Below are 26779 nucleotides of genomic sequence, written 5' to 3'. Positions count from 1 at the left end.
CTTTACTATCCCATGAGGCCTTGACAGAGGATTTGTAAATTGCGTGGAGGCAACACAATTTACATTGCAATGCCAAAATGGCAGATGTAGCATGTCTGGATTGCATTCATTTAGAACATATACTTTTTTTATTGGTCATAAAGTTCTTCTTCAAATGTAGTACTGATTTTGCAAGTAGTAAGAGAAAACTGACATAGAAGAAGACTATTATGGCAACAGCAATAGTGTCCATTTCGCAAATATTGGTATTTCATTTCACAACGTGTGAAGTGTGGCTAGTATTTGTGTTCACACACCTACATAGTGTATGATTTAGGTCTAAGAGAGTGCTTACACGGTAACACATGTATAAAAGCACTCTGAGAAGGTTGGTTGTACCAGGTCAAAAGTAGAAAAAGTATCTCAAGTAAAATGACAAAAAAAAAAAAAAATAAAAAGAGAGAGAGAGAAAAAGCCCATAAAATAGTACTGCAAATGTAAAGCAAGATTTACCATAAACAGACATCTCAACCGTATGGTAGTTTTATATCTTTTAGATAAAAACATACATTTTTAAAATATCCATCCATCCGTCTTTTTTTAATTTGTCATCGACAATTGTGCAGCCTATATTTCCACCAAACCAAGGTAGTTGTTTTTATTATAGTTAGTGTATTTGTTTAGCAAGAAGAGAGATGAGTAAAATAGTGAATTGTGCGACAAATCTAAATTAATTTCTGCGGTAACTGACAGCATGTTACAGATGACATGACAGAGCTTACCTTGTATTTAACCCGGGACGTTCCTTTAATCTGATTAGATCAAGCCCACACTACTACAAGACAGAAAGTCGTCATCCTGCAAATGTTGCAAACTTACAGTTTCTTGTTTCCCGACTGGTTATGATCCCAAAATTCAGTTCACACATTTAGCTACATCACATGTCAACAACAGACAGGGTTTGCCATCATTTTTGCTCTTTTTGAAAGGATATTTGTTATGAGATACATAAACAATGTAAACAGCCTCAGTTTGACAGTGAAAGCTAAAGTTCTTGACAGGAAATTTCAACAGGAACAACTCTAACTGACAAATTACTACGATAAAAGTCAAACCCACTTTTTAGTCTTAAGCCTTCGGGCCTAGAAAGGCTTACCTTAAGCACACATTGACATTCAGTAACGGAGTCGTGATTGATTTAGGAAGGAATTATACTGTACCCTCGTCCCTTCAAATCTCTATTCTATAGTCCTGCATCTAGAGCGGAAAAGACAGATGGAGAGGGAGAGGCGAGGAGCGGCTGTAAAAGTAAAGACGTTTAACGTGTGAAGAGATAAGAGCCGTGCTGCAATTTCTCGACGTGTCGCGGCAGAGACGCAACCTCTTAATCACCCAAGCTATCAGATCAGCCCAGCTGCTAACAGTGCTAAAAGCCCAGACGCTAGAGGACCAGAAACACGCTGTTGCAGCCAACATGCAAACTAATGCCAACGAGAGAGAGATAGAGGGTGATGTGGGGGTCTTTGGTAGTTAATTGAGGCTGCAGGCAGACGGGACGCTAATCATTCTAGAAAACCTATTCTAGAGGCAATGATTCAATTCCTGCTTCTACAAATTGTTGCCCTTGATTGGAGCACTTCATCTCCTGCCTCCTAAAGAATTACAGCTGCTGTTTTGTAAATATCCTGTTCAGTTGAAGGGATAGTTCATGCAAAAATAAAGTTCTGCCATTTATTCACACTTATGTCATTCCAAACTGTTCTTTCAAAAGACTTTCAAATAACTAGCAGTGATGAAAGCTGATTGTGTTGTTGCATGTCGTCGGCTGCGTCACGGCCAAAAAGCTGTGCTTGAACGAACCAAAAGGACTAAAGGTGACTGTCAACTAGTGCAAGTAAATATCTGTCTATATCAGCAGGTATCAATAGAGTGGTGCAGGTATGACTTCACTTTGTAGGCCAAAACGCAGAAACGAGTTAGCATTTTAGCACTTATGGTTCCATTGTCCCAAAGTCAATGGGTTTTTTGAATGGGATTTTGGTTAAATGGCTGAAATAAGGTCCGTGGTGAACAAGCTCAAGATACTTTCACAGTTTATTCTACAACATAAAATACATCAGTATTACCCCATTACGTGTCTTGAAAAAAGCGGTTGCTAACAAGTAGCTAAATGGGACTACAGAGGCTGTCGGCGACATTAAACGGCATCACGGCGGACAGGTAAAACTCAGTCTGCTTTTACAGCCTCATTATGCTTATAATTGTGCTCTTGTAAACTATTCTATCTCAAACTTTCTGGGAAAACATTTTTAGATAAAGACTGAAAGAGTTGTCTGAAGCTTAGTGGTGATGACGCTGAAGTTGTGGGACTGTGATGTAGTTTGTTTATAGCCTACCTTTAGCTTTTTACTTCTGTCACCTGCATTAAGGCTTCAAAATTCATAAAAGTTTTGTTCATCTGTGAAAATTATCTTGATGGACAAAACATGTTAAGTATCATAAACTTGTTTTCTGCGATAATCCAAAAGCCTATGGAAAAATCCTATTGGGGTTTTGTCGAGGGAACCAGTGCGATGCTAACTGTCGGTTGGCCTACAAAGTGACGTCATACCTTCATCACTCTATTGTAGGGTTGTCAAAAGTACCGACTTCGGTACCAATCGAAAAATGTGATGCTTTGAGCGCTGTTGAGTGGATTTGTAAACACCCCTGAATGGCCATTGTGTTCACACACTCAACATATATGTCTGTGATTGGCTACAATGATCAACGCATGGCAGCGTTTGAAAGCACACGGAAGTGTTTGAATTTGAAAGCGTTTTGAAAGCAGGTGTCTATCAGCGGACTGGTTTCAAATGCTCCTGTGTGTATCTGTGTAAGCGCTCAGTGAAGAGCATCATTGATGACAACGTTTTTGAAGCACTGATCATTGTAGCCAATCACAGACATATCCGATGAGCACGTGAACACAATGCCCAATCAGAGGTGTTTACGAATCCGCTCAACAGCACTCAAAGCGTCACATTTTTTAAATTGTTGGATGCCCAGAAAGGTACTAAAGATGTATTTAAAACAGTTCATGTGACTACAGTGGTTCATCCTTAATGTTATGAAGCGACGAGAATACTTTTTGTGCGCCAAAAAAAACAAGGACTTTATTCAACAATATCTAGCGATGGGCGATTTCAAAACACTGCTTCATGAAGCTTCGAAGCTTTACAAACCTTTGGTTTCGAATCAGTGGTTTGGAGCACGTATCAAACTGCCAAAGTCACGCCCCCCAGTGGTGAACCACTGAAATTTCGAAACACTTATGATGTAACAAAGTCTTGTTTACTGAAATGACTTTACGTGACTTTGGCAGTTTGATACACGCTCTGAACCACTGATTCGAAAAGATTTGTAAAGCTTCGAAGCTAGGTTTCATTAGATATTGTTGATTAAAGTCATTTTGGTGCACAAAAAATATTCTTGTCACTTCATAACATTAAAATTAAACCACTGTAGTCACATGGACTGTTGTAAATATGTCTTTAGTAGCTTTCTGGGCATTTGTAAGAGTTAATGATCTTGTTGACAATGCAGGCCTCACTGAGCCATCGGATTTTATCAAAAATATCTTACTTTGTGTTCAGAAAATGAACGAAGGTCTTACGGGTGTGACATGAGGGTGAGTAATTAATGACTGAATTTTCGTTTTTGGGTGAACTAACCTTTTAAGTAAATAAATTAAATTTTTGTTTGTTCCTCAATCAAAGTTGGTTTCTGTAGCAGTATGGGCCAATTTTGTGATACTTTTCAGTTTTCTTTTGTCTCAGGATTTTGAAGTTTGACAGCAACTATTGTTTCATTATATGAAAAAGAGCAACATAAACATTCTGATAAACATCTTCTTTTGACTTCCACAGAAGAAAGAAATCCATATATGTATGAACTAACACGAGGATAAGAAAACACTGACAATTGTTTTTTGGGTAAACTACAGTATACCCTTAAGACATGTCATCTACAATGTTTATAGCAAGGCCCAAATTTATCTGCACTTGGAATCAGGCCATAACACTGAGGAACCCAAGAGGCACCAGACAACAGATACAGTCTCCTCCTGAGAGCCTCCAAGAACAACATCACATCCTGCTGGGAGAGAGAGAGAGAGAGAGCTTATTTTCCTATTTGTTAAATTTTCCTAAGTGTATGTGTTCATCGGTCAGTTTAATAAATAGTTGTAAATAGCAATTTCATTCAAATACCTGCTCAGAGTGCGCTGTGGTTTAATTAATGAGAGCCGTGTGTGACCTGTGTGTTCAGGAACACCTCATGTTCATTCTGTTTAGCCCACCGCTGGGAACTGAACTTGGTTTCAGAGCTGTAATTTGGGCTATGACGCACACACTCGCACGCATGCATCTGATTTGTAATTAATTGTTGACAGGACTGAAAATCTCACCTCTCTATGGTACTAAAATTTCATAAGCAGGTGGCACACGTTCACACGTTTGATTTGAGACTTTTACTGTACTTATGTGGTGCTAATATACCAGGGATAGTTCAACCCAAAATTAGATAGATAGATATTAAAATAAAGACTTAAACCCAATTTGGCTGATCAATTTATTTGATCTGCTTACCAAAGAGACAATGCCCGCAAACATAAAACAATGAACAACTCCTTCATGATTAACTAAAATTTACAATGACAGCAAATGTCATTGTTTCCATAATTATTCTTGCTCTTCTCATCATTATCATAGTCATTAATAATATTAGTATCATTATAATATCTTCATATTAAGTGTCATTTTCTTATCCGTTTTGTATTTTAAAATGTAATAACATGAAATGATCTCTTAAAAAACATGATGGACACACGGCTGTGGATAAGACACTACATGGAAAGGAGAGGAGTGTAATTCTGCGTGGGAAGGCTGGTCCGTAAGGCTGTGGAGTCAAAACTCTTTCCGTAAAAGTCAATCGCCCTCATAGGCACCATTTTCCAATCCACACACAAACGCACACACACACACTCGCACAAACACATGATAAACCTTACAGTGAAAATAAAAACAGCATAAGTCACATTTAAAAGCACAGTATGGCAGTGGAAATTAATAGCTCATGGGTGTGAAGAGGAGTGTCAGTTGGCATAGCGATGGCATGAGAGAAACGAGTTGAGTGAGGCTAGAGTAAAGGATGCCATCATTGTGCACAAGGAGGTATAAGAGCATAGGAGGACGAGAGTAACCCGGGTTTATGGTTCCTTTGTCAAGATCGGTTTGGAGTCGCAAAGTTTCTTCTTCCAGTTGTGTTTTTAAATAAACTTATTTAGTCCCCTTCATTACCCGGAGAATAATTAGAAAGTACCTACAGTACAGTGCCTTCCGTTTATGTTGTCTTGAGTTCATGCTCTTTGTTTTTTGTCTTCCTCAACCCTGATTGCCATTTCAGGGGGACTCAAAAAGTCCAAGCACCAGAGTTAGGAAGATGTCCCAAAACCCTTAGACAACACACACACACACACACGTGTACACGAACACATTCATACACACTCACACACAAAGTGCATTCCCATTTGGGTGGTCCAGGGTTTCCTCATGTCATAATCAAGAGTATTTGTACTGTCTTTTTCTACGGCTTCTTGAGAAGTTTGTCCGCCTCTGGGTACGTGGGATACTTCACTGTCTCGATCTTCTCTTTGACTTTATAGGAGGGATAGAGGCCAGTACGCCCCATTTTGCGGTTGATTCCCTTTGAGTATCCGTCCCAATGATTGCCCGCGACGCCGATCACGTCTCCAGGCTCTAGTGGGATGTCGTCGCCGTTGCGCGGTTGGTGCGGGTAGATGGCGATCTGGTTGTGGGCGTTCTGCCCGCCGAAGTAGTAGATGTCATCGAGGGAGTAGAAGAAAGAGGAAGCGTCTGGGTGGAGAGTCTGCATGATCTCGTAGGCCACTCGACACACCTGTGCACAGTGGAAAGAAAAACAAAGGCACATGTTCACAAGCTCCTTTCAAGCAGAATCTGAGTGGAGCTGAAAGGGATATGTAGGTGCACCTGACAAAGATGAATGGACTTTACAATGGTTAAGTGCTCCTCGTGAAAAGATGAAGTGAAGCTTAAGGACTATTAGAACAAAGTACCCACAGTCTGGAGCATACTGCACACAAAAACGTCAAGATTTCGGATCTCAAAATCGGAAGCTTGGAGATAACTAGCTGGCCTTTGCAGGGTTTTTAATTAGTTTGTCGGGAAACAAAGTCTTGTTTAAAATGTATTAGGGCTGCAATGATAATAGATTAAGAGAAGTCACTAGACCAAAAGTTTTCTTTCTAATGCTTGACACGCTGTGCGTTTTTTATGGATCTTTGTGATTGTTGATTGGTAAAGTCTACGATGGGGTAGCCAACCTTGCTCCTGAAGGGCTACCATACTGCAGAGTAGGGCTGGGCGATATGGCCAAAAAAATGATCACGATAAAATTTTTCCTATCAGTCGATATCGATAATTAGCACGACAGATCATTGCTCCTGAGTGAAAATTGTAGAAACCAGACCGTTAATTGTGGTATTATCTTCAGAACATGACAAACACTTGTCAAACAGGTGAACATTTCACAAATTAAAGGATTAGTTTAAAATTAAAATTTCCTGATAATTTACTCACCCCCATGTCATCCCAGATGTTTATGTCTTTCATTCTTCAGTCGAAAAGACTTGCGTATTACGTAATCACGTTGGAAAGGTCATGCGTGACGTAGGCGGAAGTACCGAGCAAGCGTTTACAAAGCAAAGACTAAGTCAAACGGCCTTTACAAAAAAAGGTAAAACAACGATGTTGGACGATTTTGAAGTTGGAGGAGAAAATGAAATTTTTGCCCTATATAAAAAATGACTGTAAAACAACGAAGCAAATTTAAACAGTAAAATACCGTTTTCCATTGAAACAGTGATATATCATAACAACAATGCATTCTTGGTAATATTTGTCATTTAAAAAAAAAAAGAGGAATATAGGCTACTTTCTCGAAAACGACAAATAATATTATCCAGAATGCATTGTAATATACAGAAGTAATATACTGTAAAAACAACAACAACAAAAAATGCATTCTGGGTAATATTTGTCATTTATGACTGATGATAATGACTAATATTACCCAGAATGCATTGTTTTTAAGATATATTACTGTTTCAATGGAAAATGGTATTTTACTGTGTGAATTTGTTCCGTTTTTTACAGTATACCGCAGTACTTCTGCTTACATCACACGTGACCTTTCCAATGTGATTACGTAATGCGTGGCGCATCGCAGAGCAGTGCGAGACGAGCATTTGTGGTTAAAAAGTATATAATTAAATTATTTTTTGGAAAATGACCAATCGTTTCACTAGATAGGACCCTTATTCCTCGTCTGGGATCGTGTAGAGCCCTTTGAAGCTGCACTGAAACTGCAATTTGGACCTTCAACCCGTTGGTAACTGTTGAAGTCCACTATATGGAGAAAAATCCTGGAATGTTTTCCTCAAAAACCTTAATTTCTTTTCGACTGAAGAAAGAAAAACATACAGTAAACATCTTGGCTGACATGGGGATGAGTAAATTTATCAGGAAACTTCAATTCTGAAGTGAACTAATCTTTTAAAATTATGTTTTGTCTCTTTGAAATTCACATTTGACAGTAGCTTGAGTTGGGAGGCAGATGTAAATTTATGTTCATTAACAGAAACAGTAAGATCTGAATTGTAACAGCCTCATTTTTGTAGGGTAAAATTTGGTCTCCCATTGTTTTTGGATCATGTTAACCACAGGTAAAACCTCACTACCATGGTAAAAAGTAACTATATTGCTTCTGTGGTATTTGTAGCCTAAAGCAGTAGCCTAAAGACAGTATAATACAAATGCAAACTGTGATAGATTAATAACAAAAAATACTCTAATTATTTTCCTCAAAATTCCACTTTTGGCGTGTTTGCCATTTATGTTTTTCATGTACAACAGAAATAACAGCCCTTATCAGTTATTGCCACAAGTGCAACGGTCGGCAACACATATGTGCAGCATTACTTGCATAGTGCATAAACATTATATCGAACAGTTATTGAACTTTTTTTTAATCATTTTATTGAAGAAAATTATAAATTATAGCTCCAACCGTAATAAGCTGAACCTAAGGTGTTCAGGTTTACTTGAAAATAATACCAGGTGTGTTGGAGCAGGATTGGAACTGAAGTCTACTGAAAGGAAGTCCCTCCAGGATTAGGGTTGGCTACCCCCTGACTCCAGTGAGATCGTGGTTAAAAGTCTTGGTACACTGTAACATCCATGGTCTTTAATGTAAGAGTGCACAATTGTAGAAAAGACTGCTCCCACTCATCCTATTGGTAGCTGGTTGGATTAATCACACTGCATGACTGTGACTTCGTCAGAGGCTAAGGTTTATCATAAAGGGAATTAATCAACTGGCAATAAATATGTCACACTAAACAATCAAATATTGGCAATTTGTAATATACAAATATTAGTTAATATCATTGATTTTGGCGGCCAAAATCTGCAGCGAAAAATTGCACAGTGTGAACCTGCCTTAAGTGGGCGAATCCTGGCCAGAATAAATGGACCAGGCTTTCTGTCGATAGTAGTTTGGATCTGCAAGACTATTCATTGCCAGACATCATGTCTGGCATGAAAACTAAAATCACAAACCAAATATAAAGTCAGCATGGCATCTCAGAGCCAACCACAAAGTCTGTATTGTACTAGAGAGTCCTTGTGGTCAATTCAAGTTTATCCATGAAAAAGCTAAAGCTCAACAAAAAGAAAAGAAATGACCCCAAACCACAAAGCAAATCCCCAAAACAATGTTTTAAGAAGAGCAACAAGAACAAATTGAGAGTTATAGAACGGTCAAGTCTTAACCCCATAGAAATGCTGTGGGAGGTTTGGGCAGTACATGCAAGAAAACCCATGCACAATTCATTTATCACAGAGCTACAGGACTTCTGCGAGAAGAAATGGGCATGTCCGTGTAGGAGACAAACAGAACAAAAACTTCTATAAGAAGTGGGCCAAACTGTACCTGTGAGGAGAAGGTGCATACTAAGAAGTTTGTCCTGGAAAGGAAGTGGATATCCAGGATGACTCCTCTCAGAGAGTTTTCAGTGTAGCGGTTGTGTAGCCCAGCCGACCATGAAATAGAATTATCACTAATAAATTCATAATCAGGGTACCTGCACACAAACACAAAACAAATGTAGATTAAAAGTCTCTCCTGATGGCACACCTCTTGCTGTTTCAAACCCTACTCAGCTGCCTACCTACAATGTTCAGCATTTTTAGGCATTATTTCAGGCATGCTTATGACGTCAAGGCTGTCCCAAACGGAGGGCAGCGAGTCTTATTAAACACCTAATTTTGGCCACATTCGATTGCATCACTGCATATATCATTTGCTGAATCCCACAATGTGCTCAAATTTTCAACAAAGATGGTGGATGGAGTCTGGGAAATGTAAATGTATTTAAAATAGGTCTATTTAATATTTGTCAGCTTCATATTAATAAGAGTATTGAGCTATTAGCATAGCAACATGCTAACGTCAGACTCTACTGGAAATGACTGAGCCTTATGGTCCGTTCACACCAAGAACAATAACTATAAAAATAATTATATTGGTAACTATATTAGCAGCCACACCAACAGATGATAACATTCTGTTTATTATAAGCACATGCCAGCCATCATGGCTGTCAATGTTTTATTATTCATCAGCTGAAAAAAATCATTTCTGACGTAAGTGATTCCAAAGATATTGTTCCTCTGTGTCGTTATCGTTATAGCAGTGGTGTGAACTTCCCTTTTCTCATAGAATTAGAATGATTATTAAATCTTTAGTTACAGTTATCGTCCTTAATGTCCCATTCACACCAATAACAATAACTATAAAGATAACTATATTAGCATCCATACCAATGCACAATATAATTTGTTATAAGCACGCTGCAGTTTTGTCGTCTGCCACTTCAAATGCTCGAGCTTTTTTAGAGGGATACATTTTGCTTGGATGTCAATGTTTTTATCGTTCATCAGCTGGAAAAAAATTGTTCTGAAAGTGATTCCGTTATCGTTACAGTTGTGGTACGGACTCTGCTGTTCTTCTATATTTAGAACGATTTTTAGAACTATATCTTTATTGTTATAGTCCTTGGTGTGAATGGGCCTTTAGGCCAAGTGTCCACCAAAGAATTTTTATCCACCTGAAAATGCTAGGTGCTCTTCTGAAAATGCCTAGCTGCGGGCGCTTGAGAGCATTTCGGTATCGCAGCACTTTTTTCAGTTGAGACACTCTGGTTGCTATTATACGGTATATCAGCGGATGTGTTCTGATTTTGCAGATAGTTTATTTCTGAATATAAAAATGTGGACACAATGTAAAGTACTCGCTCTGACCCTTGTTTTAAAGGGGACCTATTACGCCTCTTTTTACAAGATGTAAAATAAGTCTCTGATGTCCCCATAGTGTGCGTGTGAAGTTTTAACTCAAAATACCGCACAAATTATGTTTTATAGCTTGGTAAAATTGCCACTTTTTGGGGGTGAGCAAAAATGCGTCGTTTTTGTGTGTGTTCCTTTAAATGCAAATGAGCTGCTGCTCCCAGCCCCCTTTCAAGAAGAGGGTGGAGCTTCAAGAGCTCATGCTCCGGCATACCGGCAACAACAAAACAGGACAATCTCATGCACTGAAAATGTCAGAAACTGTCAGTAGCAGTGTTCAGCCTTATATGTTTCAGAATCAACCTTTGTGACAATCTAGCGTTGAAAATACCCTTGTTTATAAAGCAGTCCGACGCAAAATGATTGGTGCAAACGTATAAGACTTTACCAATATTCTTCTGAACATTCCCTTGGAAAATGAAATTTAACCACTATGTCCTCAGTGACTCAGATGGCGGGAGTCTATGGAGACTCTGCGCATTGGTACATCCCAAAACACAACACTTATAATGCCTCTTTGGTGCAGACATTGTACAACTCCAGCTGCTACAGCGAGGATACAGAAATGGCGACTCTGTGCTTCTCACTCAGGGCTGCGTAATCGTAGGGGGGGATCTGAATCAGCTCGTTTGAAGAGACTGCTTTTGATTTATGGGAATTATAAAAACAAAAAATTGAGCAAGTGGATTTTTACCATAATAGGCTGGTTGTTGTCAGTGACACAAAGCGAATTTTGCATAATAGTTCCCCTTTAAATTATTTTGTTCTGTTGTTGTCGTCTGTTGTCGTACAAGAAGTATGTGACGTTGGTCACTGTGGTATTTGTCTCGCCCCACCTCCACTGTGATTGGACGGTTGGGGAAAAAGTGACAGTGATGAGCATGGCGTTTTACCCAAAGTTGAACATTTTTCTGGAAAAAAATGGCAAGTGTTCAGTGTGAAGCGTTCACGCTGCTCGCGTTTTTAAATATGTGGCATTCCCATTGAAAACAGTTGAAAAAAAAACACCGTCCTTTGATAAAAACGCTTTGGTGGACACACAGCCCTAGTCAAGTTGACGCCCTTATAAAGTGTTTTATTACAGTCACTTAATGATGATGTTCCACGTTGGTTAGGATGGTTACAACTTCGGGTATTCTTAATGTTTCTAAGCTATTCTCTTAATCATTCTTTTTAATCTAATTTTCCAGTTAAAATATCTTTAAAACAAGATAAATTCAACTGAGAAGAAACACTGCATGGGATCCTAAGACATGCTTTCATAAACTGTATAAATTGTACTCACTTAGACTTGGCTTCTTGCAGTAGAGAGGGGTCGTCGGTGGCGAGGTAAACTCGTTTCTTGTCCACGTGCATGCGCTGGGCCAGGCTCTGGTAGTGGTTCTCCACATGCGCCATGTACTCTTCTATGGGGTGGAATGCTGCCTCCGTCCCTACCTTATCTGTCCGCCGCACATGCACCCTAGAGAGAGGAGCAATACATGGGTCAGGCTGATTGTGTGTGTCCATTTGAGAAAGGGATTCAAGGTCGACACAAAACAGGGAAAAATACAGACCAGGAGAATAAAATTTCTTCTTATTTTTTTTTTTTAAACGGATGTTTAAAGGTTTTGCACTTTAGGGTGCTGGTTTTCTGAAAATGCCAACCATTATGTGTCTATGTGTGATTGTAAGGATGGGCGCCTGAATAAAAAGATGACATAGAAAGTAAGAATGGTGTGTGTGAGAGAGATAGAGACCGAAAGATGGCTGTGAGTGGTTGCGCTCCCAGTAGAGAGCAAAGTGGGTGTAAGTGGAGATTGATTGTTGGAGCAGTGGTGGTTTGTGTGAAAGGGTCTCTCTCGTCCTTTTCTCCCTCTCCTTCCCTCTCTCACACATAAATACATTTAAAATCTGTCAATGCCTGTGTTTCCTAAACTTGGGGAAGCTTTAAACAATGGAACTACTATTGATAATAGTAATAAATTATATGTATTTTTATTAAAAATCTATTTTAAATATATTTTAATGCAATTATTTTATTATTATTATTATTATTATTATTATTAATAATAATAATAATAATAATAATAATAAGAGTACAACTCTCAAACAAAACTTTTTGCATTTTTAAACTATACTTCAGCTGATTGATTAATTTCCCAAGTGAAAAGATTATTTTAAAGTGCCCCTATTATGCCATGTTTAAGATTCATAATATTGTTTTGGGAGTCTCCTATAACAGGTTTACATGCATGCAAGGTCAAAAAAGAACTTACATTTAATATCACCTAATTTCTCAAAGATTCTTAAACGATTTGTTCGAAGCAGCTCCTCCTTTCCATGAGCCTACTCTGCTCTGATTGGTCAGATGGCCCAGTCTGTTGTGATTGGTCTATCGCGTACAGTGAGTGTCGGAAACCAAACGCCCATTGAATTACAGCTCTGGAGGCTTATGAATTCTCAAGAGATTGTATACAATGCATGGACAGAAAAGATGGCATCGATTTTACCTTATCAATTCGAGCCCGAGTCCAATGATGAAATGTCTGAAGTAGTGGATCAACTAGAAACTCAATCGCAAGCACGACTGGAGCAGGACGTTTCTCAGTGGTAAGTGTCAACTTATTTTGTGGTATGTTATAATACAGGGGTGTCCAAACTTTTTTAAAAGGGGGCCAGATTCGATGTTGTGGACACATCTATATATATATTATATGTTTTGTTTCTTGAAAACATAACAGATTCGACAAAAGCTTGAGCTGACGGTAGAGTAGCTTGAGATAGGACACAGATGTAAATTTAATACACAAACAATATCTGTAAAACTTTTAACAACCTTGTTTTTAAAGGGTGTAATTTAAATATTATTACTGAGTTAGAACTTAAATAAGAGTTATTCTTATTTAAGTTACAAAGTACTCTAATTAGATCACCGCAGGTAAAACCACACATCGCACCTCACTACATGGTAAAAAGTAAAAATATTGTTTCTATTTCTAGAATGGCTTTATGGTATTAAAACACATTTAATATAAATATGAATGCACAAAACTGCAAGTTTATGACAAAAAATAGTCCGTAATTTGACCTTTATTACTCATTTAATACATGTCTTCATTAAAAATGAAATAAAATGAGATATTAACCTACATTTTTGACATAATAACACTTAGTGTTACCACAGTAAATCCATGATAAATGTTGTTGAATTGTTGGTTGAAAAGTATTCTAACTGGACCGGCTCAATGTTTCTCCTTATTTGCACATTAGTGTTGTTGATTAAGTCAGCGCTGTTTCAACTAGCTTTAAACTGAATTAAATCACAGAGAGATTTGCAGCTTGTACCCGAGACCTCTACGCCGAACTCGAACACTTCTCACTGGCTGTTTAGTGGTCGTGTGAACGAGAAACTCAGCAAGTAAACACATTTGTGAGCTCATGAGTCGCGCAGTGCGCACAAGTAGCGTTGTTCCGCTTTGGCGCGTTAATGTTTCCCTGGCCTGAAATATAGTACTGCCACCTTGTGTTGACATTGTGAAACTGTACGATTTGTAAATTATGCATGGCGGGCCATGTATAATAAGAGTTTAATAGACAAGCTGCGGGCCGTTTGAAATTCATCCCCGGGCCGCGTTTGGCCCGCGGGTCGTAGTTTGGACAGCCCTGTTATAATACATTAATCGAAATATTTTTAGAAAATAGTGTGCCCACAGCTGATTAGCAGAACTACAAAGTGAGTTAGCCAGTTAGCCGGAGACCTACAGCTGTATTTTGAACAATTGATGGAAAATATATCAATTATTAATCATACTTACAGGATGTGATTCAGAGGAGCAAGCTGGTCCAAATAAACTGGGTATTGACCCATCTTTCAAAAGCAAGGTTTTTGCGAATCCCGCATTGAACTCCCCAAGATTTGAGAAGCAGTCGTCAGTAAAATGACGGGAACACAACAAAAGATTGGGATTGTACTGCTGTGGTATTGTTGAAAAAAAAAAAAAAAAAAAATAAAATAAAAATTAACTACTGATTCTTCGCAGCCTCATCATTCGGAAGTGAAAATAAAACAAATTTACTTTCACAGTGTAGGACACAGCGTCTTCTCGACATGATGTTAACCACATGAAAAAGCTATATAGGGGCACTTTAATAAGTATAGTAAGCATAGCACATTCTGTCTTAGAAAGCTTCATTAATAAAAACAGTGAAATATGTAGCGTCTGAGTGGATTTGATGGCATAATGTGATGTTTTGATGTGTAATGTCTCACCCTATAATGGGGTGCTTGAAGCCCAGTTTGGTGGTGGCCTCTTGCATCTCCTTCATCAGCCAGGCCTGAGGGCGGATCAGGTACTTCACAAACTGAGACACCCACCACACGGGTGGGTCTCCGTGAAGCCTCTGAAGTCGGTCCGCAAGGTCTTCAGGGATGGCCAGGGGCAGGTAAGGGGGACGAGGGTGCAGGCTGTCCACGATGGGCAACTCTATGACCTGAACATCCCGATCGTTTGCTTCACCTACAGACAAAGGCAGAAGAAAATGAGTGGAAAAGATAAAGGAATGCACTGGAGAAATTAAATATTGCAGAATGGACTGTAAATTAGCCAAACATGCTTTTCCAATATGAGATTAATTTACAATTAGCAAGTCAATAAAGCTTGACGAAGAAGCTGCTCACAAGGAATAAAGTGTGTGGGCTGAAAACACAGAAGCAGGAAAGGAAAAAAAAAAAAGACACCCTCAGGCCACAAACATACTACACGTAGGTATAAAAAAAACATATTCAACATTACATTAAATGAACAGCCTTTGGCAGGCGGTTTTATCCAAAGTGACTTACAGTGCATTCAAGGTGCACAATTTGTCAGTGTGTATATGTCACATACATCACATGCATTCTTGCATTATTAGTGTGGCGGTAACAAACCTCAAGGGGATGAGGTGATGGAGTTCCCTTCAAAAGTATGTGCCATTACACTGGATGTGTTATTATGTGTTTACATACATGCCAAGAGTATGTTTCAGGCCATGGTGATGTAGAATATATTGGAAGCCATGTTGAAATATATATAATGCGCATACAGGGCTTGACATTAACACCCGCCAACCTGCCAAATGCTGGTGGATTTTAGCAGTGGCGTGTAATGCAGTCACTGCTACTAGCCACTATGGCGGGATGAATTTTATATATAATAAATACATTTTTCATTTGTAGTCTTTTAAAATGGGATCTGAAATAAACTAAGTGCAATGTAGTGTTGTCAAAAATATCGATTTTTCTATAAATATTGAGAGTGAAATAGTGCTTCCAATACTCATTTTCTTCATAATAGATACACACAATACCGATACAGGATACTCTCATCTCTCCGACAGCGAGCTGACACACAAACCCGCCTCCCCTCACTCACTTGTTTCATTTGCTCTGAATGAATATTGTTGCTGTTACTGGGCTTGAATTTCGGTGTGGGATTGCGCATAATTTTACTCATTCCCGCAGATTTTGTTCTCACACCCAAAGTGTGCACATAAAGCTGCCTTTCAGTACTAAATTGAGTTCTTTTTTGCTGTTTATTGCACTTAAACAGTCGAATGCACACAAATCAATGTCAAAATGGCGAGTATTCACATAAACACAGTCAATTATGAAACGCAATGGATCTGTGCATCAGGTCTTAAAGTGACAGCAGCCTAATTTACCTACTGCCAAGTTATGAGATAATATTAAAAATATCTATATGGCAGTTTTCTCCCCATGGTATTGATGTTAAAATTGTGGCCAGTGAAAATGCTGAGTGGCTAGTAACTCTGGAAAACCACTAGTCACAGTGGCCGGCAAGCAAAAAATTTAATGTCAAGCCCTGCGCGCATATTTATGTGCATTACATGGTGGCTGAAACGCTCAAAAGATATCTGGATCAAAAGGCAATATCTATTGAAAAATCCATATTGTTCAACCACTAGCATGAAAAAAAACCTTTATCAGGGAAAAACGTCTTCAAAGAGACTGTGTATGCCAGGTTTAAATTATTCCTTATGCAGCATTAAATGTTAAAAAGTATTTTCACACAAAGAAGTGTTGGAGAAACTCCCTAGCCGTTCTTATATAACCTTGCTGTTAGGCTCTTTGCATGGGGATGAGGTTTTTCCAGCCCAGCACCCCTCATTGCACTGATAAACAAAATAACTCTCTCTCTCTCTCTCTCATCCTCATTAGAGCAGCGAGAGAATCTAAATTACATCTTGTCCTTGCATCCTGATGAATAAATTGAAGGGGCGGGGGGGGTGGGGGGCTTCAGGGGAGGAGGCTTCTTTATTATTTTTAATTCATGCTGTCTGTGCGTGTGTACCGCTGAAGCGACACTGATTCATTTTAATGCCGCATGTGTTTGGGTGTGCATGTTGCTGGGGGTATTTTCTCTAAACGCCAGCAGGATTATCCTGAAGGATTTCGTCTGCCCTTTGACCCTGTGCGTGTCATAACTAGAGGCATTAACGGGGTTATGTTATGTACATTATTGAGAACCATCTCTCGAAAGCTCCTCTAGAATTAGCCCGAATTCATTTGGGTATCGTCAGTATGTGCGTTTATTATGAGAAATCAAGATGTTAATGTTAATGTGTGAAAACTGATGGCATGGCACTAGCAACACCAAGGTCATGGGTTCAGTTTCCAGAGAATGTAAAAAAAAAAAAAAAAAAACACTTCGAGCTCCATCTTGAATACATTGTAAGTTGCTTTGGATATAAGTGCCTACCAAATGCATAAATGTAACGTAATGAGTTGGAATGGCATGTTTAATTTCGCTCGCTTGCTCCATCTCTGTCAATCTCCCTGCTCCGTGGAGTGCAGAAACTCAGACTTTAGGGCAAACTAAGAGAGACTGTGTCCTCTGGGAGGAAAGAGTGATGGAAAAGAGCTGCTTTGTTTTGAGGTCATTTCTTTCATGTTTTAAAGGCAGTCTCTCCTTCCCCTCTGCTTTCCTTTTAAGAGCACAGCAGGTTCACTCCAGCTGTAGAGAGATTCCCCTGAACGCTGGATTCAGCCTATTAGACAGACTCTTATCAGGGCCAGTGTATGTAAAAATGACCATTAGTGTGTTTCTTCAAAAACATCCATTAAATGTTCGCATTTATGAAAAACAATCAACTGACCAGCACTCCGACTGACATCATTAAACAGTGTGAAGCCAAAAAAAAAAACATATGTTCTAAGAACAAAAATGTAAAAATATTTAATTAAAGTATATAAAATAAAATAAAAATGCCCATCCCTAATCTCAACACAAGCAAAAATCAGATGAAGTGTATTTTTAATGTCCCTGATCACTTCAAAATTTCACCTAACCATCTGGCACATTTTTAGCATGGACTGAATGTAATTAGGGATGCACTAATGCCAAAATTCTGCCAATGCTAATAAGCTTATTTGTTTTGTGTTATGGCAGATAATCGATAAATGGCAGAAATTAACTATAAATTTGAAGCATGAACAATAATGTATCCAGTATCGACTGATATATGTACACCGATCAGGCATAACATTATGACCACCTTCCTAATATTGTGTTGCTCCCCCTTTTACTGCCAAAACAGCCTTGACTCGTTGAGACATGGACTCCACTAGACCCCTGAAGGTGGACAGGGGTCAGCATGGGCACCCTGACTGGTCTACGGCTATGCAGCTCCATACGCAACAAACTGCGATGCACTGTGTATTCAGACACCTTTCTATCAGAACCAGCATTAACTTCTTGAGCAGTTGGGCTACAGTAGCTCGCCTGTTGGATCGGACCACACGGGCCAGCCTTCACTCCCCACGTGAATCAATGAGCCTTGGCTGCCCATGACCCTGTCGCTGTTTCAGCACTGTTCCTTTCTTGGGCCACTTTAGATAGATACTGACCACTGCAGACCGGGAACACCCCACAAGAACTGCAGTTTTGGAGATAATCTGACCCAGTCGTCTAGCCATCACAATTGTCAAACTCGCTCAAATCCTTACGCTTGCCCATTTTTCCTGATTCTAACACATCAACTTTGAGGACAAAATGTTCACTTGCTGCCTAATATATCCCACCCACTAACAAGTGCCGTGATGAAGAGATAATGAGTGTTATTCACTTCACCTGTCAGTGGTCATAATGTTATGCCTGATCGTTGTGTATTATTATATTGCTGAAGTGTGAAGCCTTGTATGTGTGTTATGTGTTACTGACCAGACCAGTGTCCAGTGGAGGCCCCCGTGCGGTCAGTGCAAGTCTCGCTGACGGGTTTAAAGACAGTCTCCCAGCCGCCCGTGGCGTAGCGCCAGTTCTGTGACTCCAGTATGAGCGTACGCTGTGTGCCATAGGCGATCATGAAGCAGTAGACCACATGATGCAGCTGGCAGCCGTAACCACAACCCTTATTGATGTTACACACCAGCTTGCGTGCCTTGCTGCAGTCCTGAGGGTTCTACAGAGCAGTAAAAAGAGAGAGAGATTTGAAGAGGTTTCTACACATACAAGACACATTTAGACACTGAAATCGTACCTTAAAATGTCTGAATTGCATTGCATTACAGTGAAAAGACAGTTTGAGGTTGCTGTATATGGCATTTTTTACAGTCCAACAGGTTCCTTGATCTGCTAGATGTCAAAAACACCACATGAATTTGCATTAGGCGAGACAGATATCTCAAGTGTGTCTTCTGTACCGTGCGGTTCATGGAGACATTTGTATTATACATCTTTCAAGACCACCAGTAAGAAAGAAACATGATCGAATACACAGAGAACCAAATTTGTCAAGGTTTTTAAGTTCTCCAATCATCTCTGGTATAAAAATATTTTTAGTATGTGCTGGAGGAAATGATAAATTTGGCCCTGATGCCTGAAGAATTTAATGTCTGAATGATCTTGGCTGGATGAAAGAAGACGAAACAAACAGGACGAAAAATGGTCCCTCCATCTATCGCTGTTGCTCTCATACTGGGACAATAGAGAAGTGAATGACTGGAGTAAAGAGAAAGAAAGGCACAAGGGAGATAAGAGATGGATGACAGCAGTGTAGTGAGACAGACACAGGACTGTCATTCTTCATAAGAGACACGGCTTCTTTGTTATCAACCTGTCTGTCTCTCACACACAAAGTAAAATACACTCCATCACTTTAATCACACTCCAGCTCTCATTACCGCTCTAACCTGTCTCTCTGACGGAGAGCACTGACACAAAGCTATTAGCTAAAGTTAACGTAGTACTAGCAGCACAAAAGTTTTCCCCTGGGCCCAATGAGTAGGTTATAATACAAAGCAGTGTTTCTCCATGGTTTGAGGAGCACAACAACAAGTTTGAGGTGTTGACTTGGCCTCCAAATTCCCCAGAACTCAATCCAATCAAGCATCTGTGGGATTTGCTGAACACACAAGTCCGATCCATGGAGGCCCCACCTCGCAACTTACAGGACTTAAAGGATCTGCTGCTAACATCTTGGAGCCAGATACCACTGGTCAGGGCTGTTTTGGCAGCAAAAGTGGGACCAACACAATATTAGGAAGGTGGTCAAAATGTTATGCCTGATCGGTGTATATATATGGAAAAAAAGATAATTTTCTGTTTTAAAATGACAAATAAACTGACAATAGTAAATAAACTGACAATTTAAAGGGTTAGTTCACCCAAAAATGAAAATTCTGTCATTAATGGCTCACCTTCATGTCGTTCCACACCCGTAAGACCTTCATTCATCTTCAGAACACAAATTAAAGATATTTTTCATAAAATCCGATGGCTCAGTGAGGCCTCTATTGCCAGCAAAACAATTAACACTTTCAATGCCCAGAAAGCTACTAAAGACATATTTAAAACAGTTCATGTGACTACAGTGGTTCAACCTTAATGTTATGAAGCGACGAGAATACTTTTTGTGCGCCAAAAAAACAAAATAACAACTTTATTCAACAATATCTAGTGATGGGTGATTTCAAAACACTGAAGCTTTACGAATCTTTTGTTTCGAATCAGTGGTTCAGAGCGTGTATCAAACTACCAAAGTCACGCCCCCCAGTGGTGAACCATTAAAATTTCAAAACACTTATCACGTAACGAAGCCTCGTTTACTGAAATCATGTGACTTTGGCAGTTTGATACACGCTCCGAACCACTGATTCGAAACAAAAGATTCGTAAAGCTTCATGAAGCAGTGTTTTGAAATCGCCCATCACTAGATATTGTTGAATGAAGTCGTTATTTTGTTTTTTTGGCGCACAAAAAGTATTTTCGTTGCTTCATAACATTAAGGTTGAACCACTGTAGTCACATGAACTGTTTTAAATATGTCTTTAGTAGCTTTCTGGGCATCTGAAAGTGTTAATTGTCTTGCTGTCAATAGAGGCCTCACTGAGCCATCAGATTTTATGAAAAATATCTTAATGTGTGTTCAGAAGATGAACGAAGGTCTCACGGGTGTGGAACGACATGAGAGTGAGTAATTAATGACAGAATTTTCATATTTGGGTGAACTAACCCTTTAATTTTGATTATTTCATAATAATTGTCTACAAAAAGCACATTATTATATGTGTTATTTTATGTGTATTATAATTGCACATAAACCCATATTTAATGTTATCTGTCATATTTTACGTCAATTTGCAGACACTCTATGGTATGCATCTAAATAACAGAGTTTGATTGGACGCATGGCCTTAAGATTTAAAGCATATGATATTGAAAGCCTATAAATAACTACTAAGCCTATTTATTTTGTTCTCCTATTATTTAGCTGTATTTTATTTTTTGCACTTAGCATTGCAGACTTACGACCCATTTTTTTTTTGTTCATACCACTGCTTATAAAACTTAAAAGATAAATCTATCACAAAGAAGCAGTTACAAATATGATTATCAGGTAAAAGCATCAAATGTCTAAAGCCACAATGTTCTGTTGACATTCCAACCGTAACTTCAGCGTGTGACAGCGGTTTAAAGTCTTTCTGCGGGAGAATCAATCAAGAATCAGAATCAAGCTGAGCTCTGCTGATTACAGCCTGTGAGCTTGTGCGTGGCACTGCATTGTGTTGCAGCTGAATGTCAGTTTAGTCTCCAGTGTGGAGTCAGCGCAAAACAACCACCCCATCCCATCTCAGAGAGAGGGACAATGTACTGCTGTCCCGCCAACTGCAATATAATCACCCCTCTCACTGATAAATGGAGAGAGGGAAGGAGGAGGGTGAGTGTTTGTGATCTTGTTCAGCTAATAGACTTTATTCGAAACAGATGCCACATTTAATTTGAAAGACAAACAAAACATACAGACAAAAGAGAGGCTGTGAGAAATGGAAGCAGTGCCAGTCGCTATACAGACATGGAGGGGGACCCTAATATTCATGAGCCAAGCAATATGAGTTTAATGAAAAGTTCTCAAATTTTTACATTTGATACCTCTAATCTTCCCTGCTGCCATAGCAGTTTCAAATGATGTAAAACTAGTACGCTTGCATAACATTCTTCTTAAAATATTAACACATTTTGCCCTTTGTGACATCGTCAACACACATTTTTCTGAAATTATCAGTAGTAGTTATTTATGACAAGTTTAATGAATAAATATTCATTGACCAGTACTTTTTACTTGTAATACTTAATTAAAAATTTACTCAATTTACTCAAGAAAAATTGAAAAGGAGTACTTAAAGGGTTAGTTCACCCCAAAATGAAAATTATCACAATTTACTCACCCTCAAGCCATCCTAGGTGTATATGACTTTCTTATTTTAGTCAAACACAATCTGAGTTATATTAAAAAATATCCTGGCTCTTCCAAGCTTTACAATGGGAGTGAATAGTAACCAATATTTTGAAGCCCAAAAAAGCGGCTTCATCCATCCATCATAAAAGTAATCCATATGACGCCAGGGGGTTAATAAAGGCCTTCTGTAGTGAAGCAATGCATTTTTGTAAGAAAAATATCCATATTTATAACTTTATTAACTATACTAACTGGCTTCTGGTAATGTCCGTCCGTGCGTTTACGAGACAGCCGAGTTCTGGCGTATGACGCCTCTCGCGGTTCAAACAAATAGGGCTGGGCAACAAACTCAAGCTCCTCCGACATTTCTCTTTAAAAATTCTCGTTTTACAATTCTAATTCGTGTTTTGTTTTGCTCTATCCTCTGCGCTTCCGCGTTCATTAACACGTCACGCGTTGGTCAAAGTTCACTCTTCTGCCGGAATCGACTTGCAGACGAAAGCCAGTGATTCTAGTTTATAAAGTTATAAATATGGATATTTTTCTTACAAAAACGCATCGCTTCGCTTCAGAAGGCCTTTATTAACCCCCTGACCCCGTATGGATTACTTTTATGGTGGATGGATGCACTTTTTTGGGCTTCAAATTTAATATTCACTTCTGATTATAAAGCCTGGAAGAGCCAGGATATTTTTTAATATAACTCTGATTGTGTTTGACTGAAAGAAGAAAGACATACGCACCTTGTCATATACATGGTTGAGGGTGAGAAAATTATTGGATAATTTTCATTTTTGGGTGAACTAACCATTTAATACTTTTACTTGAGTAATATTATATCTGTACTTTTACTCAAGTGCTTGATTTGTGTACTTCATCCGCCACTGATATTACCTCATATTTTTGGTTCACTGAAGTGTCTTCCTTTCAGAGCATTTGACTGCTTTTCTGCCTTTTAAGTCATGAGCAAATCACATTTGGGGCCTCTAAGTAGCACTGTACAATACATTTCTTCTTCTTCTTTTTCTTTTTCTTCTTCTTCTTATAAATTTAAACACTCTTTCAAAAGCCTCTTATTACATTTTTAACAAGCAATTTTTAATAAAAGATGATAATACTTGTTTCGGTCTTGAGCGATTTTGGGTTTTGCAATGAATCATTTGAGTCAATGATTCAGTGATCCATTAATAACAAAAAGACTCACTTGTAGCCACCTACTTACAAAAGGCACACTGAGCGAACTGGTTCGCAAATCTGAACAAATCTTTTTGGTGTATAAGAATCAAAAAATTTGAGTTTACAGAGCTGAATCAAAATCTCAAGGGACAAATTACTGAAAATGTAATCATAAATATAATAAAGCTTTTCTAAAAAAGAAAAAAAGGAAAAGAAAAAAATCAAGGTGTGTATGTGATATACCTGGAGGTACATGATTCTGTTCTGTACTAGGTCGGACAGTTCTTCAGCTTCCTTCTCTCTCCAATCTCCAGCACCGTCTGCCTGGCTCAGATGATACAGATCTGTCATGATGGACCTAAAGATCACATAAACATTAATGTAAAAACACAACTCAAAACTCCAAACAAGCACAGCACACCATTTCTGCTAATTAAACCAATTGATTATGGCTAATTACAGAGCATTTTGTAAAGAAATAATATTAAATTAGTTTTACAGGCACAAACTAAAGTCGGCCTGGCCTATGCCTTGCTAATCATCCACAATACAATTAAGACTACTCTAGTAATGACTTCATTTTTTGCGGCTGTTCGGCATCACATGGCCGCCTTTTTTCAGAAGCATGAGCAAACGCACTGATCTAAACATACACACACCCATTAAACCTCAGTAATGGTATTACTGCCACATGAGATTACAGCTGTTTAGAATGAGATTAGAGACAGAAATTTTTTTTCCCTTTTAATAAAATGTAGTACATGATTAGGACAAGTCAAAGTGGAGCTTGTGCAAAAAAAGGGGAAAGTATTAAACAGATATTAATCGTTTCTATTATGTAATAAAATGTTTTGATGCCTGTTGATACATCAGCTATTTCAAATGTAGTGAAAAAAAGCTCATGTAGTGACATTTTTTTCTTTTTGATTTGTAGGCTTATTAAGTTAATTGTGTATGCAGATTTAATGAGAGCTGTATAGGAACCGGTCAATCATTTCAAATGTATCCTTGCAGAGTGTTTATGTCAAGATATCTCAGATTTTTTTAAGCTACTGTTGTATTTGATGTTGATTTGATTTCATAATTAACAGCAATAATTGTTCAGAGTTCAGAATGGGAAATTATTTTAATTAATTCATTCAGTTGAAGTCTTGATCGTAATTGTACAGAATGCTGTGGGGCCAGGGATTTCAGGGAGCAAATATAAACAAAAAAAAAATGTTAATTTTTCATATTTAGTTAGAACGGCACGTTTTCAACATTGATAATAATAAGAACTGTATCTTGAGCAGCAAATCAGCATATCTGAATGATTTCTGAAGAATCATGTGACACTGAAGACTGAAGTAATGATGCTGAAAATTCAGCTTTGATCACAGGAATAAATTATATTTAAAAAATATATATTTATTAAAATAGCAAACTTACCACCCCAAACATATGAAAAGTAGTGTTGATTTATAATACAGACGCATATGTGCCTTACTGGCCAAAATGTCTATATGAGTGTATTCCTGATGTATACATATATGTGTGTATAACCTCTGCTGGTGTCCCATGTCCTGCAGGAGTGTGTCGACATGTTTCTGTAGTGCTCCAGTCTCCACCAGTGCCAATTTCTTCACCTCGCTGCGTACGAAATACCACAGTTCCCTAACACCGTTCTCCACCTTCCTCCTCAGCTCCTCCTGGTCCTTTCCTGGGCCTGCACACACGCACAAACATGCATTCGTGAGACACATTAACTTCATTAAAAGTGACAGTAAAGACACTTATAATGTTTCAAAATAAATGCTGTTCTTTTGAATTTTCTATTTATCAAAGAATCCTGGAAAATGTGCCACGGTTTCCTCAAAAATATATATGAAACAGTAAGTAATATGTATTGGTAATCCAACAGTTGATGGTAGCCATTGATTTCCATAGTATTTTATTTTTTCTGTTCAACAGAAGAAAGAAACTCATACAGGTTTGGAACAAAATGAGTAAATGATGACAGAATTTGTATTTTTGAGTGAACTATCCCTTTTAGTAGCCAATTTTTTTTTACCATTGATAATAATAGGAAATGTTTCTTAAACACCAAATCAGCATATTAGAGTGATTTCTGAAGGATCATGTGACATTTAAGACAGGAGTAATGGAGTAATCACAGGAATAAATTACATTTTAATATATATTAAAATAGAAAACATTTAATTTCACATTTAATTTCATATTGTAATAATATTTCACAATATTACTGTTTTTATTGTATTTTATTTTTTATTTTTTATCAAATAAATGCTGCCATACTGCATTAGAGACTACTTTCAAACATTACAAAATTTTACAGACCCCAAATTTCATTTTAAAGATTCTGAATATGTAATTGCTAATTGTTATTAAACCAAATATAATAACATTACACATTACATACAACACTTTCTAGATGCCCTATAGATCACCTATTAAAAAAACTACGAAAGAATGTGTGTGTCCTGTGTATGTGTGTGGATGCTATAGACAGCGCAAAATTGTGTGTGGGATTAAAAAAAGCGTTGTCATTCAATAAGAGTATCAGTGGCTGTAAGACAATCCGGCACACGGCTGAGATCCTCTGTGTATAATGTTCCACTAATGCGTCCTCTCAAAAGATCATTCACTGCAATACTATAAGAGCAGGTGACCCAGAAACCAGCCACAGAAGATGTGTGTGTGTGTGAGTGTGTGTTTAGGGTTATTATACAGGACTGAGGACAGGTTCAAAGCTTAATACTGTGTCTACACCAGACACGTGTGGACCAATGTGACAAAAGGAAATAGAACCCATTATAATCAGTGATGCTGTCTACACTGGATGCGGCGTGGCGCAACACAAATTCCCAATGGTAAACTGATGCCCCGCTCTGTTTCTGACGTACTTCAAATGCTCACATTACTTCTGATATGGAATGGACCATTGAAATGGATTTGCATTGGTCGCTTTGTCGTGTCCGGTGTGGATAGCTTCTAGCTGTTGCAGCGCAATACAACGCAACTACAGTCACATCCGGTGTAGACACTGTGTTATAGCATCATGAACCAACATCCTTGGATCATCTGCTCAAGTCTTAAATATAAGTTAAATATATAGACTATATAAAATATTTATAATTACATTTATTTTTAAATGTATCTGGAGTGTCTGGACACCCTGTAGTGATATAACGTCCTTGACTGCAAATACCCTCTCTCACACACACACACACACACACACACACACACACACACACACACACACACACTTTTCATCCATATTAAAAGATTCCTATTAATTTGACACGTTTCATCTTTCCTTCACTCAGCATTAACAGCAAGCCATTACAGCACATCTGAAAAAGAGCCGTAAGCCCTTACACGTGTGTGTGTGTGTGTGTGTGTGTGTGTGTGTGTGTGTGTGT

At 38.4% G+C, this 26779-nt stretch overlaps 1 protein-coding gene across 2 annotated transcripts in view; it reads right to left on the bottom strand.

Moving 5' to 3' along the window:
* Positions 1 to 4576: 4576 nt before the first annotated feature.
* fut8a (fucosyltransferase 8a (alpha (1,6) fucosyltransferase)) overlaps positions 4577 to 26779 on the bottom strand; it is a 94640-nt gene continuing 72437 nt past the window's right edge. For both annotated transcript variants that reach the window (XM_051868457.1, XM_051868456.1), the window contains 7 exons: positions 24900 to 25062; positions 23601 to 23715; positions 18668 to 18905; positions 14719 to 14965; positions 11752 to 11928; positions 9052 to 9202; positions 4577 to 5937 (listed from right to left, as the gene is read on the bottom strand). In XM_051868457.1, the coding sequence (XP_051724417.1) occupies positions 5605 to 5937; positions 9052 to 9202; positions 11752 to 11928; positions 14719 to 14965; positions 18668 to 18905; positions 23601 to 23715; positions 24900 to 25062 (1424 nt within the window). In that variant the 3' untranslated portion in view covers positions 4577 to 5604. The remainder of the gene's footprint in view (positions 5938 to 9051; positions 9203 to 11751; positions 11929 to 14718; positions 14966 to 18667; positions 18906 to 23600; positions 23716 to 24899; positions 25063 to 26779) is intronic.

This window comes from Ctenopharyngodon idella, chromosome 17 (genome assembly GCF_019924925.1).
Source record: "Ctenopharyngodon idella isolate HZGC_01 chromosome 17, HZGC01, whole genome shotgun sequence".
Classification (NCBI taxonomy): Eukaryota; Metazoa; Chordata; class Actinopteri; order Cypriniformes; family Xenocyprididae; genus Ctenopharyngodon; species Ctenopharyngodon idella.
This window is presented reverse-complemented; position numbering and strand designations above follow the sequence as displayed.